The sequence below is a fragment of the Salvelinus namaycush genome, unplaced genomic scaffold, assembly GCF_016432855.1.
Source record: "Salvelinus namaycush isolate Seneca unplaced genomic scaffold, SaNama_1.0 Scaffold1503, whole genome shotgun sequence".
In the NCBI taxonomy this organism is placed as follows: domain Eukaryota; kingdom Metazoa; phylum Chordata; class Actinopteri; order Salmoniformes; family Salmonidae; genus Salvelinus; species Salvelinus namaycush.
Genome location: NW_024058235.1, coordinates 1 through 15,915, shown reverse-complemented (window position 1 = coordinate 15,915; position 15,915 = coordinate 1). Strand labels below are relative to the sequence as shown.

Sequence of the window (15,915 nt, the reverse complement as noted above, 5' to 3'; positions counted from 1 at the left end):
TCGGCAAACTTAATGATGGTGTTGGAGTCGTGCCTGGCCGTGCAGTCATGAGTGAACAGGGAGTACAGGAGGGGACTGAGCACGCACCCCTGAGGGGCCCCCGTGTTGAGGATCAGCGTGGCGGATCTGTTGTTACCTACTAGGGATGTAACGGTACACAGTATGTTGTCGAACCATTAGGTACGCCCCCTACGGTTCAATACACACACGTGAACCGTGGAATTACGATATGCCTGTCATTTTCCTATAATTTCCAAAACGTGCTTATTGTGACTACACGCACGTTGTACATTCAGATCCACAGAACCAGACGCGCAGCTTGTGAACAGGCAAGGCAGGCAACTGCTTGGGGCCCCAGGCCATTAGGGGGATCCTGAAGGCTGACAAACTTTACTCCACAGCAATGTCTCAAAATGTGGCAACCGCAGTGACTGCAACCAACTCCTCCTTAAACAACCAATGGACAATTTGCAATGACATCTCAGTAGGAAACCTCACTAAAGGGGCCCCGTGAAGAGAGGGGACACTAAAAACAAATATTCTCTCAGCTCCAACATGACAATGGCAAGCGCTAGTGAGACAGAGAGAAGCAAATTTGAAGAGGCACCGCCGTCTTTCAAATCCGCTGTGTGGGAACATTTTGGATTCAGCGTTCAATAAAATGACATGGGTAAGAAGACAGTAAACAAACAAAGTACAGTCTGCAAGCATTGCTTTGTCACTGTCAAGTGGAAACACTTCTACGCTACTCGAGTGGAAACACTTCTAACATGATGTGTCATTTACGTCGCCATCACCCGGCCGTATCCCTTGCCGGTGGAGCTGGAGCAAGGAGAGTCCACTCGTTAGCGAAAACACAACAATCACTCGCTGTTGCCTTCCAACAATAATTTACGACAAATTCAGAAAAACATCACGAAATAACGAAAGCAGTGGGAGTATTCATAGCCAAAGATTTGCAGCCACATTCGGTGGTTACTGACTCGGGATTTCGTCACCTGATTAATTTTTTTTAACAGCATTACAATGTGTCCTCCCACACATTTCAGCAGCAAAGTAATTCCCAAACACTATGAAACATCTCAGAGAGAAATTGAAAACGAATTGACACAGACACCCTATCTAGCTCTCTCCATTGATAGTTGGACCACCAGTGCAACTCAAAGCTACCTCACTGTGACGGTTCACTATGTACTGGAAGCTACCTCACTGTGACGGTTCACTACGTACTGGAAGCTACCTCACTGTGACGGTTCACTATGTTCTGGAAGCTTCTTCACTGTGACGGTTCACTCTGTTCTGGAAGCTACCTCTCTGTGACGGTTCACTACGTACTGGAAGCTACCTCTCTGTGACGGTTCACTACGTACTGGAAGCTACCTCACTCTGACGGTTCACTACGTACTGGAAGCTACCTCTCTGTGACGGTTCACTACGTTCTGGAAGCTACCTCACTGTGACGGTTCACTATGTTCTGGAAGCTTCTTCACTGTGACGGTTCACTATGTACTGGAAGCTACCTCTCTGTGACGGTTCACTATGTACTGGAAGCTACCTCTCTGTGACGGTTCACTATGTTCTGGAAGCTTCTTCACTGTGACGGTTCACTATGTACTGGAAGCTACCTCTCTGTGACGGTTCACTATGTACTGGAAGCTACCTCTCTGTGACGGTTCACTACGTACTGGAAGCTACCTCTGTGATGGTTCACTATGTACTGGAAGCTACCTCTCTGTGACGGTTCACTATGTACTGGAAGCTACCTCTCTGTGACGGTTCACTACGTACTGGAAGCTACCTCTGTGATGGTTCACTATGTACTGGAAGCTACCTCTCTGTGACGGTTCACTATGTACTGGAAGCTACCTCTCTGTGATGGTTCACTATATACTGGAAGCTACCTCTCTGTGACGGTTCACTATGTTCTGGAAGCTTCTTCACTGTGACGGTTCACTCTGTTCTGGAAGCTACCTCTCTGTGACGGTTCACTACGTACTGGAAGCTACCTCTCTGTGACGGTTCACTATATACTGGAAGCTACCTCTCTGTGACGGTTCACTATGTACTGGAAGCTACCTCTCTGTGATGGTTCACTATGTACTGGAAGCTACCTCTCTGTGATGGTTCACTATGTACTGGAAGCTACCTCTCTGTGACGGTTCACTATGTACTGGATTGGGAGATGAAGAGCTACATTTTGCAAACTCGTCCCCTGTATGAGAGTCATACAAGCACACACTTTTCTTAAATATAAAGATACCGAAACCGTACCGTTACCGTGGCCCACAAACCGTGATACATACCGAACCGTGGGCCCACTGTACCGTTACCGTCACCACCTGGGGGCGGCTCGTCAGGAAGTCCAGGATCCAGTTGCAGAGGAGGGTGTTTAGTCCCACGGTCTTTAGCTTAGTGATGAGCTTTGTGGGCACTATGGTAGCTACTATGTACTGCAGTCAATGAATAGCATTCTCACATAGGTGTTCCTTTTGTCCAGGTGAGAAAGGGCAGTGTGGAGTGCAATAGAGATTGCATCATCTGGGAATCTGTTTGGGCGGTATGCAATTTGGAGTGGGTCTAGGGTTTCTGGGATAATGGTTTTGATGTGAGCCATTACCAACCTTTCAAAGCGTTTCATGGCTACAGACATGAGTGCTACGGGTCGGCAGTCATTTAGGCAGGCTACCTTAGTGTTCTTGGGCACAGGGACTATGGTGGTCTGCTTGAAACATGTTGGTATTACAGACTCAGACAGGGAGAGGTTGAAAATGGCAGTGAAGACTCTTGCCAGTTGGTCAGCGCATGCTCGGAGTACACGTCCTGGTAATCCGTCGGGCCCTACAGCTTTGTGAATGTTGACCTGTTTGAAGGTCTGAAGGCCTGTTTGAAGGTCCGGAACAGCTGATGCTCTCAAGCATGCTTCAGTGTTCATTGCCTCGAAGCGAGCATAGAAGTTATTCAGCTTGTACAAGAGAGTTTGCCAGTGATTCTAATATTTTTGCAAGGCAAGATAGTTTAGAAATTGGGCAGTAGTTATCTAGGTCAGAATGATTTACAAATTCTTATTTACAAATCCGGACGACGCTCCTGATCACGGCCGGCTGTGATACAGCCCAGGATCGAACCAGTGTCTGTAGTGACGCCTCTAGCACTGAGATGCAGTGCCTTAGACCGCTGCGCCACTCGGGAACGAAAGGTAAACAGAAAGGTAAAACATCCGAATCAGAGATAGAGGGACACACCCTCCCTATCATACAACCCCAGGTCATACAGGAAATGGTGCTCATTGTCGTACAGGAAATGGTGCTCATTGTCATGCAGGAAATGTTGCTCATTGAAAGTTGTATCTTTGTAATAATACACAAACACAATTTAGGTAGCTTAGTATCTCTACTGCAGGCAATGGGATAATGGTCACTGAGCTCGTTAGCATAGATTCCATTGGCTGGATACTTTTGTCAGAATTATATCCAATATAGTTGATTTTTCAGGGTGTTTTAAGTTGGGGTGGGTTGGTTTAGTTATAAGTTGAGTTAAATTTTGCTCAGTATAAATATCATTCAGTCTATCTGATACTGACATCAACCAATCCAAATTAAGATCACCCAATATTTATAATTCAGATTCAGCATAATTAGACAGCAAGTCAGACAATTTGTTAAGAGCAATTGGGAGGGCTGAAGGAGGGTGATAAACTCCCCTCCAGACGTGATTCTTGGCATTCTCATGGTCTGAGAGTGCTTTAGGTGCCTTTTGGCAAACTCCAAATGGGCTGTCATGTGCCTTTTACTGAGGAGTGGCTTCCATCTGGCCACTCTACCATGGCCTGCTTGGTGTAGTGCTACAGAGATGGTTGTCCTTCTGGAAGTTTCTCCCATCTCCACAGAATAACTCTGGAGCTCTGTCAGAGTGACCATTGGGTTTTTGGTCACCTCCCTGACCAAGGCCCTTCTCCCCCGATTGCTCAGTTTGGCCGGGTGGCCAGCTCTAGGTAGAGTTTTGGAGGTTGAATGATGAGGGCACTGTGTTCTTGGGGACCTTCAATGCTGCAGACATTTTTTGGTACCCTTCCCCAGATCTGTGCCTCAACACAATCCTGTCTCTGAGCTCCACGTACAATTCCTTCGACCTCATGGAACTCCGTACGATGGAACTCCGTACGATGGAACTCCGTACAATGGAACTCCGTACAATGGAACTCCATACAATGGAACTCCGTACGATGGAACTCCGTACGATGGAACTCCGTACGATGGAACTCCGTACGATGGAACTCCGTACGATGGAACTCCGTACGATGGAACTCCGTACGATGGAACTCCGTACAATGGAACTCCGTACAATGGAACTCCGTACAATGGAACTCCGTACAATGGAACTCCATACAATGGAACTCCGAACAATGGAACTCCGTACGATGGAACTCCGAACGATGGCTATCTTGGGAGGGGGAGGTCGTGGATTTCCAGGTCGCACGGAGCCAGTGGCCTGAGATGGCTGAGCTCCAAGAGAGAGCTCTAGGGCACATGGAGCTTACCCCAACAATCATTGAGAGAGGTGCACGGTGCAGCGAGGAGCTCTGTTGCCTAGAAGGAGAGAGGGGTGGGGGGGTCGAGCCTAGGAGAGAGGAGGGTGCTTCGCTACACCCGCAATAATCTGTTAAACACGTGTATGTGACCAATAAAATTTGATTTGAAGAAAGGACCGCCCAGGTTACAGCTCCCTCGGGCCCGTTCGCTTAACCACCTCGGCCCAGTCTCTGTGGTGAAGTAGAACAAGCCCCCTGCTCCGAGAAGTGGGACAGATCGTTTAGCCTGGGGTAGAGCTACATTGGTGAACTCATCAACGAGGTTCTCCATCTGCTTCAGCTCATCGGATAGCCGCTGAACGTCCTTCTGCAGCAACCCAATATCATCCATCATCCGGTCACACCAAAGGCATACCCCTCCCTGTTCCTTATGTGCTCGGTCTTCCACTCTGTCCCTCTGGTTAGTGAACATTTCACAGCGGTAGCATTGAACAGTCAATGGCTGGCCATTGATATCCATTGGATAGTCATCGGTAGCCATAATGCTAACAACAAAGCAGGCTAGCCACAGCTAGCAGGGCAAGCTTAAAGTACAAAAAGTGTGTTCTGTAAAGATGTGTTCTGTAAAGAGTTAAAATAGGCTACAAAAACAACCACAAAGACGAGTGCATCGTCACGGACCTGTACAGGCCATCTGTCGATACACTCAAGTAAAGTTAAATATAAAATAGCCTATAAATGAGGATAAAATAGCTCACAGAAAGAGTTTAACAGACACACATACACATGATAAGACACACACTCCACACACACGTACACATGGATGTTGTATTGTAGATACGTGTAACCCCAGGAAGTGTAACTGTTGCCTTAGCAGGAACTAATGACGATCCATAATAAATACCAACGATAACTACTCGCCCACTACTCGCTCCACACATTACTTGCTACCCGTCATCCCAGCATGCTATATGACTGAACGAATGGGTAAAGTAGAGCTTTTTGTAATCCAGACCTGAAGGGTGTCCTCTCTCTGATCCTCAGGAGTGGATGATGAAAAAACCTTCTTCTACAATCACAGTGGTCTATTACACATTTTAATAAAGCTGGGAATGACTTTAGAACACCCCCCGTTGCCAGGATACTAATGTTTTCTATTGCGTGATGCCGGAAGGAAAATAAGAACTGGTCCGACCAAATCATGGCCTGTTTGGTCCCTTAGTGGCACTAGTACCACCAGTGAAAAATATTAGTCTGGAGTTCTGGCTTCAGCCCGTGGCAAAATGTGTGGGATGTTCCCCAATGACGAAAGGGTTTGGGAAGCGTTGATTTAGCGTGTTAAAATAGCTTCTATAAAAGATCTTCCTTTAGCAAACCTAAATTCTTGATCTTATCCTAATGTGAATATGGATGAAACAGTAATGCTGCTGTGCAGCAAGATGTACCTGTAACAGACAGCTGATCTAGTCTAGTGGGTCCAGAAGGTTAGATGTATCTGTAACAGACAGCTGATCTAGTCTAGTGGGTCCAGAAGGTTAGATGTACCTGTAACAGACAGCTGATCTAGTCTAGTGGGTACAGAAGGTTAGATGTACCTGTAACAGACAGCTGATCTAGTCTAGTGGGTCCAGAAGGTTAGATGTATCTGTAACAGACAGCTGATCTAGTCTAGCGGGTCCAGAAGGTTAGATGTATCTGTAACAGACAGCTGATCTAGTCTAGTGGGTCCAGAAGGTTAGTTGTATCTGTAACAGACAGCTGATCTAGTCTAGTGGGTCCAGAAGGTTAGATGTACCTGTAACAGACAGCTGATCTAGTCTAGTGGGTCCAGAAGGTTAGATGTATCTGTAACAGACAGCTGATCTAGTCTAGTGGGTCCAGAAGGTTAGATGTATCTGTAACAGACAGCTGATCTAGTCTAGTGGGTCCAGAAGGTTATATGTACCTGTAACAGACAGCTGATCTAGTCTAGTGGGTCCAGAAGGTTAGATGTATCTGTAACAGACAGCTGATCTAGTCTAGTGGGTCCAGAAGGTTAGATGTATCTGTAACAGACAGCTGATCTAGTCTAGTGGGTACAGAAGGTTAGATGTATCTGTAACAGACAGCTGATCTAGTCTAGTGGGTCCAGAAGGTTAGATGTCTGTGTAACAGACAGCTGATCTAGTCTAGTGGGTCCAGAAGGTTAGATGTATCTGTAACAGACAGCTGATCTAGTCTAGTGGGTACAGAAGGTTAGATGTCTGTGTAACAGACAGCTGATCTAGTCTAGTGGGTACAGAAGGTTAGATGTATCTGTAACAGACAGCTGATCTAGTCTAGTGGGTCCAGAAGGTTAGATGTACCTGTAACAGACAGCTGATCTAGTCTAGTGGGTACAGAAGGTTAAATGTATCTGTAACAGACAGCTGATCTAGTCTAGTGGGTCCAGAAGGTTAGATGTCTGTGTAACAGACAGCTGATCTAGTCTAGTGGGTCCAGAAGGTTAGATGTATCTGTAACAGACAGCTGATCTAGTCTAGTGGGTCCAGAAGGTTAGATGTATCTGTAACCGACAGCTGATCTAGTCTAGCGGGTACAGAAGGTTAGATGTACCTGTAACAGACAGCTGATCTAGTCTAGTGGGTCCAGAAGGTTAGATGTATCTGTAACAGACAGCTGATCTAGTCTAGTGTGTCCAGAAGGTTAGATGTATCTGTAACAGACAGCTGATCTAGTCTAGTGGGTCCAGAAGGTTAGATGTACCTGTAACAGACAGCTGATCTAGTCTAGCGGGTACAGAAGGTTAGATGTACCTGTAACAGACAGCTGATCTAGTCTAGTGGGTCCAGAAGGTTAGATGTATCTGTAACAGACAGCTGATCTAGTCTAGTGGGTCCAGAAGGTTAGATGTATCTGTAACAGACAGCTGATCTAGTCTAGTGGGTCCAGAAGGTTAGATGTACCTGTAACAGACAGCTGATCTAGTCTAGCGGGTACAGAAGGTTAGATGTACCTGTAACAGACAGCTGATCTAGTCTAGCGGGTCCAGAAGGTTAGATGTACCTGTAACAGACAGCTGATCTAGTCTAGTGGGTACAGAAGGTTAGATGTCTGTGTAACAGACAGCTGATCTAGTCTAGTGGGTACAGAAGGTTAGATGTATCTGTAACAGACAGCTGATCTAGTCTAGTGGGTACAGAAGGTTATATGTACCTGTAACAGACAGCTGATCTAGTCTAGTGGGTCCAGAAGGTTAGATGTACCTGTAACAGGCAGCTGATCTAGTCTAGTGGGTCCAGAAGGTTAGATGTATCTGTAACAGACAGCTGATCTAGTCTAGTGGGTCCAGAAGGTTAGATGTATCTGTAACAGACAGCTGATCTAGTCTAGTGGGTACAGAAGGTTAGATGTACTTGTAACAGACAGCTGATCTAGTCTAGTGGGTACAGAAGGTTAGATCTACCTGTAACAGACAGCTGATCTAGTCTAGTGGGTCCAGAAGGTTAGCCAGCCTGAGCTCCTATTTTTACCCTCCGCAGGGTGTCAATCATATCACAGAGCTGCTGTTGTGGAGATAACAGAAGAGCCTGGGGAGTTTAGCCATGATCCCTCCATCCAGCGAGCACGCACACACACACGCACACACGCTCACACACACACCAGACCCCAGCAACACCCCCCTGGCCTGTTATCGTTAGTGCTGAAGCATGACCACTATAGATATCAGGGCGATATGAGACTAAGGAGCTGAGGGGGGTGAGGTCATTATAGAACTCAGGACAATATGAGACTAAGGAGCTGAGGGGGGTGAGGTCATTATAGAACTCAGGACAATATGAGACTAAGGAGCTGAGGGGGGTGAGGTCATTATAGAACTCAGGACAATATGAGACTAAGGAGCTGAGGGGGGTGAGGTCATTATAGAACTCAGGACAATATGAGATTAAGGAGTACTGTCAAATGGTACTGTTGTATGGTACTGTGGTCCCGTGTGGCTCAGTTGGTAGAGCATGGCGCTTGCAACGCCAGGGTTGTGGGTTCATTCCCCACGGGGGGACCAGGATGAATATGTATGAACTTTCCAATTTGTAAGTCGCTCTGGATAAGAGCGTCTGCTAAATGACTTAAATGTAAATGTACTGTCATATGGTACTGTCATATGGTACTGTCAAATGGTACTGTTATATGGTACTGTCATATGGTACTGTCGTATGGTACTGTTATATGGTACTGTCGTATGGTACTGTCGTATGGTACTGTACAGACGGAGAGGGACAGAAGGAGAGGGACAGACGGAGAGGGACAGAAGGAGAGGAACAGACGGAGAGGGACAGACGGAGAGGGACAGACGGAGAGGGACAGACGGAGAGGGACAGACGGAGAGGGACAGACGGAGAGGGACAGATGGAGAGGGACAGAAGGAGAGGAACAGACGGAGAGGGACAGACGGAGAGGGACAGATGGCCCCGGCATGACAGGGGTATGGTGGTTTGTGTTATTTACCTGCGGACAGTGAGTCGGAGAGTCTTGTAGGATCCTTTGACCAATGAGACGGCTTCCTGCCTGAATCCACTGAGTTCCACGTCGTTAATGACAACCACCTGGTCTCCTGGCAACAGGGGGTGTTCCAACAGGTCTGCCTTTCCACCTCCCTCAACCTGGAGAAGAAAGAAGAATATATTTTCACTCTACACATCTAGTCATCTCCATACAGTTGTCACTCATCAGAAAGCTGTTTACACTGTATAAATTAGTCATCACTATTACTGGAAATAACACCATCCATACAGCCATTATTAGTATGACATTTACATGGTTTTGGTGAAACTGAACTAACAGACAGTTGGTGTTCTTTAGGTTCCTTGGGGTGGGATTGAGCGGGACATGTTTTCATTCTCCAGTCATTTCAGATAGTTTACATAATCCAGTCATTTCAGATAGCTTACATGCTCCAGTCATTTCAGATAGTTTACATAATCCAGTAATTTCAGAAAGTTTACATGCTCCAGTCATTTCAGATAGTTTACATGCTCCAGTCATTTCAGATACTTTACATGCTCCAGTCATTTCAGATAGTTTACATAACCCAGTCATTTCAGATAGTTTACATAATCCAGTCATTTCAGATAGTTTACATGCTCCAGTCATTTCAGATACTTTACATGCTCCAGTCATTTCAGATACTTTACATAATCCAGTCATTTCAGATAGTTTACATGCTCCAGTCATTTCAGATAGTTTACATTCTCCAGTCATTTCAGATAGTTTACATGCTCCAGTCATTTCAGAAAGTTTACATGATCCAGTCATTTCGGATAGCTTACATGCTCCAGTCATTTCAGAAAGTTTACATAATCCAGTCATTTCAGAAAGTTTACATGCTCCAGTCCTTTCAGATAGTTTACATTCTCCAGTAATTTCAGATAGTTTACATTCTCCAGTAATTTCAGATAGTTTACATGCTCCAGTCATTTCAGATAGCTTACATGCTCCAGTCATTTCAGATAGTTTACATGCTCCAGTCATTTCAGATAGTTTACATGCTCCAGTCATTTCAGATAATTTACATGCTCCAGTCATTTCAGATAATTTACATGCTCCAGTCATTTCAGATAGTTTACATGCTCCAGTCATTTAGGATAGTTTACATGCTCCAGTCATTTCATATAGTTTACATGCTCCAGTCATTTCAGATAGTTTACATGCTCCAGTCATTTCAGATAGTTTACATGCTCCAGTCATTTCAGATAGTTTACATAATCCAGTAATTTCAGAAAGTTTACATGCTCCAGTCATTTCAGATAGCTTACATGCTCCAGTCATTTCAGATAGTTTACATAATCCAGTAATTTCAGAAAGTTTACATGCTCCAGTCATTTCAGATAGTTTACATAATCCAGTAATTTCAGAAAGTTTACATGCTCCAGTAATTTCAGATAGTTTACATGCTCCAGTCATTTCAGATAGTTTACATAATCCAGTCATTTCAGAAAGTTTACATGCTCCAGTCCTTTCAGATAGTTTACATTCTCCAGTAATTTCAGATAGTTTACATGCTCCAGTCATTTCAGATAGTTTACATGCTCCAGTCATTTCAGATAGTTTACATTCTCCAGTCATTTCAGATAGTTTACATGCTCCAGTCATTTCAGATAATTTACATGCTCCAGTCATTTCAGATAATTTACATGCTCCAGTCATTTCAGATAATTTACATGCTCCAGTCATTTCAGATAATTTACATGCTCCAGTCATTTCAGATAATTTACATGCTCCAGTCATTTCAGATAGTTTACATGCTCCAGTCATTTAGGATAGTTTACATGCTCCAGTCATTTCATATAGTTTACATGCTCCAGTCATTTCAGATAGTTTACATGCTCCAGTCATTTCATATAGGGCTGGCATGGTTAAACTTGGTCTGTGGTTGTGAGGCCGGTTGGACGTACTGCCAAATTCTCTAAAACGACATTTTTGGTTGGCTTACGGTTGAGAAATTAACATTTAATTATCTGACAACAGCTCTGGTGGACATTCCTGCAGTCAGCATGCTCCCTCAACACTTGTGACATTGTGTTGTGTGACAAAACTGCACATTTTAGAGTGGCCTTATACTGTCCCCAGCACAAGGTGCACCTGTGCAATGATCATGCTATTTAATCAGCTACTTGATATACTACACCTGTCAGGTGGATGGATTATCTTGTCAAAGGATAAATGCTCACTAACAGGGATGTAAACACATTTGTGCACAACATTTTAGACAAATACGTTTTTGTGCGTATGGAACATTTCTGGGATCTTTTATTTCAGCTCATGAAACATGGGACCAACACTTTACAAGTTGTGTTTATATTTTTGTTTCAGTGTATATAATTGGCGTTCTGACAGAATATTGCAATTGAAAACGTGGAATATTTTGAATAATCAGAGAAGCAGGCATATTTTTATGTATTTTTTATTTAACTAGGCAAGTCAGTTAAGAACAAATTCTTATTTTTAATGTTGGCCTAGGAACAACTTTTTACACTTCCTTAGTGGTAAATAGAGAAAAGGCCAGGGGGGATTTGCTTAGCTTAAAAGTGTCTTAAAAGACTACAGACGCTGCCAAGGTTCAGACAATGAACCTATCAATATGGTCTTCCTCCCAAATGACACCCTATTCCATATCTAGTGCACTAATGTTGACCAGGGCCCATAGGGCTTTGGTCAAAAGTAGTGCACTATATAGCGAAAAGGGTGCCCTTTGGGAGGTTACCATGGACATGAACAAAAACACAAATTCTCTTAACCTTTCCTTAACCCTCTTCTTCTAGCAGTCCAAGGTTAGGCGAGACAGCATGTCTGAGTGCCAATACACTGTCCACAGTATGGGCCTTCAATAACAACCACGTAAAATAACAACTTCGAAAAAAGTGATGAAAAATCAACATGCTGTAATGGGTATTTATTGTCTTTAAGTCTGGATTGGGTATCTATTCTCCTTCGATCTGGAATGGGTATCTAGTCTCCTTCGATCTGGATTGGGTATCTATTCTCCTTCGATCTGGAATGGGTATCTATTCTCCTTCGATCTGGATTGAGTATCTATTCTCCTTCAGTCTGGATTGGGTATCTATTCTCCTTCAGTTTGGATTGGGTATCTATTCTCCTTCAGTCTGGATTGGGTACCTATTCTCCTTCAGTCTGGATTGGGTACCTATTCTCCTTCAGTCTGGATTGGGTATCGATTCTCCTTCAGTCTGGATTGGGTATCGATTCTCCTTCGGTCTGGATTGGGTATCGATTCTCCTTCGGTCTGGATTGGGTATCTATTCTCCTTCGGTCTGGATTGGGTATCTATTCTCCTTCGATCTGGATTGGGTATCTATTCTCCTTCGATCGAGAATGGGTATCTATTCTCCTTCGATCTGGAATGGGTATCTATTCTCCTTCGATCTGGATTGAGTATCTATTCTCCTTCAATCTGGATTGAGTATCTATTCTCCTTCGATCTGGATTGAGTATCTATTCTCCTTCAGTCTGGATTGGGTATCTATTCTCCTTCAGTCTGGATTGGGTATCTATTCTCCTTCAGTCTGGATTGGGTATCGATTCTCCTTCAGTCTGGATTGGGTATCTATTCTCCTTCGATCTGGATTGAGTATCTATTCGCTTTCTTCCCTCTCTCCTTTTGTTGCTTTTCAGACGAGCTGAGCTCTTGTTGCTGACATTCCTCTCTCTCTCTCTCTTCTCTCCCTGCCTCTTCTCTCCCTCTCTCTCCCTGCCTCTCTCTCTCTCTCCCTCTCTCTCCCTGCCTCTCTCTCTCTCTCTCTCTCTCTTCTCTCCCTGCCTCTCTCTCTCTCTCTTCTCTCCCTGCCTCTCTCTCTCTCTCTCTCTTCTCTCCCTGCCTCTCTCTCTTCTCTCCCTGCCTCTCTCTCTTCTCTCCCTGCCTCTCTCTCTCTCTCTCTCTTCTCTCCCTGCCTCTCTCCCGGTCTGTCTCTCTTCTCTCCCTGCCTCTCTCTCGGTCTCTCTCTCTTCTCTCCCTGCCTCTCTCTCGGTCTCTCTCTCTTCTCTCCCTGCCTCTCTCAATTCAATTCAATTCAATTCAAGGGGCTTTATTGGCATGGGAAACATGTGTTAACATTGCCAAAGCAAGTGAGGTAGACAATACACAAAAGTGAAACAAACAATACAAATTAACAGTAAACATTACACATACAGAAGTTTCAAAACAATAAAGACATTACAAATGTCATATTATATATATACAGTGTTGTAACAATGTACAAATGGTTAAAGCACACAAGTTAAAATAAATAAGCATAAATATGGGTTGTATTTACAATGGTGTTTGTTCTTCACTGGTTGACCTTTTCTTGTGGCAACAGGTCACAAATCTTGCTGCTGTGATGGCACACTGTGGAATTTCACCCAGTAGATATGGGAGTTTATCAAAATTGGATTTGTTTTCGAATTCTTTGTGGATCTGTGTAATCTGAGGGAAATATGTGTCTCTAATATGGTCATACATTGGGCAGGAGGTTAGGAAGTGCAGCTCAGTTTCCACCTCATTTTGTGGGCAGTGTGCACATAGCCTGTCTTCTCTTGAGAGCCATGTCTGCCTACGGCGGCCTTTCTCAATAGCAAGGCTATGCTCACTGAGTCTGTACATAGTCAAAGCTTTCCTTAAGTTTGGGTCAGTCACAGTGGTCAGGTATTCTGCCACTGTGTACTCTCTGTTTAGGGCCAAATAGCATTCTAGTTTGCTCTGTTTTTTTTGTTAATTCTTTCCAATGTGTCAAGTAATTATCTTTTTGTTTTCTCATGATTTGGTTGGGTCTAATTGTGCTGTTGTCCTGGGGCTCTGTGGGGTGTGTTTGTGTTTGTGAACAGAGCCCTAGGACCAGCTTGCTTAGGGGACTCTTCTCCAGGTTCATCTCTCTGTAGGTGATGGCTTTGTTATGGAAGGTTTGGGAATCGCTTCCTTTTAGGTGGTTGTAGAATTTAACGGCTCTTTTCTGGATTTTGATAATTAGTGGGTATCGGCCTAATTCTGCTCTGCATGCATTATTTGGTGTTCTACGTTGTACACGGAGGATATTTTTGCAGAATTCTGCATGCAGAGTCTCAATTTGGTGTTTGCCCCATTTTGTGAAATCTTGGTTGGTGAGCGGACCCCAGACCTCACAACCATAAAGGGCAATGGGCTCTATGACTGATTCAAGTATTTTTAGCCAGATCCTAATTGGTATGTTAAAATTTATGTTCCTTTTGATGGCATAGAATGCCCTTCTTGCTTTGTCTCTCAGATCGTTCACAGCTTTGTGGAAGTTACCTGTGGTGCTGATGTTTAGGCCGAGGTATGTATAGTTTTTTGTGTGCTCTAGGGCAACGGTGTCTAGATGGAATTTGTGGTCCTGGCGACTGGACCTTTTTTGGAACACCATTATTTTGGTCTTACTGAGATCGGTCTCTCTCCCTGCCTCTCTCTCTCCCTCTCTCTTGGTCTCTCGGTCTCTCTCTCTCACTCTCTCTTGGTCTCTCGGTCTCTCTCTCTCTCTCTCTCTCTCTCTCGGTCTCTCTCTCGGTCTCTCTCTCTCTCTCTCTCTCTCTCTCTCTCTCTCTCTCTCTCTCTCTCTCTCTCTCTCTCTCTCTCCCTGCCTCTCTCTCCCTGCCTCTCTCTTTCTCCCTCTCTCTTGTACTCTAGCCAGAAACCTGGGCTACATTCTGGATTGCACTCTTGCCCGGCTTTATAAGAGGTTGTGTGGGGGCTGGGGACACAGAACAGCAAGGGGCCTGGATAGAGGCTTGATGTCTTGGCACATTCAAATCTGCTGAATAAAGCCTACCAAGAAGGAGCATCACAATAGCTGGTAACGCAGTAAAGCACCAGCAGGCAGCTAGCCATTTCTGACCTATACCACACAAGACTACCATGCCTAGCTCTTTGGCCCTGCTCTCCGGCCCTGTCATGGTTCTGTTACTGGCCCTGTCATGGTTCTGTTTCTGGCCCTGCTCTCCGGCCCTGTCATGGTTCTGTTTCTGGCCCTGCTCTCCGGCCCTGTCATGGTTCTGTTTCTGGCCCTGCTCTCTGGCCCTGTCATGGTTCTGTTTCTGGCCCTGCTCCCTGGCCCTGTCATGGTTCTGTTTCTGGCCCTGTCATGGTTCTGTTTCTGGCCCTGTCATGGTTCTGTTTCTGGCCCTGCTCTCTGGCCCTGTCATGGTTCTATTTCTGGCCCTGTCATGGTTCTGTTTCTGGCCCTGCTCTCTGGCCCTGTCACGGTTCTGTCTCTGGCCCTGTTATGGTTCTGTTTCTGGCCCTGTCATGGTTCTGTTTCTGGCCCTGTCATGGTTCTGCTTCTGTCCCTGCTCTCTGGCCCTGTCACGGTTCTATCTCTGGCCCTGTCATGGTTCTGTCTCTGGCCCTGTCATGGTTCTGTTACTGGCCCTGTTATGGTTCTGTTTCTGGCCCTGTCATGGTTCTGTGTCTTGCCCTGTCATGGTTCTGTTTCTGGCCCTGCTCTCTGGCCCTGTCATGGTTCTGTTTCTGGCCCTGCTCTCTGGCCCTGTCACGGTTCTGTCTCTGGCCCTGTCATGGTTCTGTTCCTGGCCCTGTCATGGTTCTGTTCCTGGCCCTGTCATGGTTCTGTTTCTGGCCCTGTCACAGTTCTGTCTCTGGCCCTGTCATGGTTCTGTTACTGGCCCTGTTATGGTTCTGTTTCTGGCCCTGTCATGGTTCTGTGTCTGGCCCTGTCATGGTTCTGTTTCTGGCCCTGCTCTCTGGCCCTGTCATGGTTCTGTTTCTGGCCCTGCTCTCTGGCCCTGTCATGGTTCTGTTACTGGCCCTGTCATGGTTCTGTTTCTGGCCCTGCTCTCCAGCCCTGTCATGGTTCTGTTTCTGGCCCTGTCATGGTTCTGTTTTC

The 15,915-nt window shown here is 45.3% G+C and overlaps 1 protein-coding gene across 1 annotated transcript in view; it reads right to left on the bottom strand.

Moving 5' to 3' along the window:
* LOC120036899 (protein Shroom3-like) overlaps nt 1-14,965 on the bottom strand; it is a 51,812-nt gene extending 36,847 nt beyond the window's left edge. The window contains exons 1-2 of the mRNA XM_038983189.1: nt 14,927-14,965; nt 9,014-9,168 (exon numbers count right to left, since the gene is read on the bottom strand). Of these exons, the coding sequence (XP_038839117.1) occupies nt 9,014-9,168; nt 14,927-14,965 (194 nt within the window). The remainder of the gene's footprint in view (nt 1-9,013; nt 9,169-14,926) is intronic.
* Nucleotides 14,966-15,915: the final 950 nt, after the last annotated feature.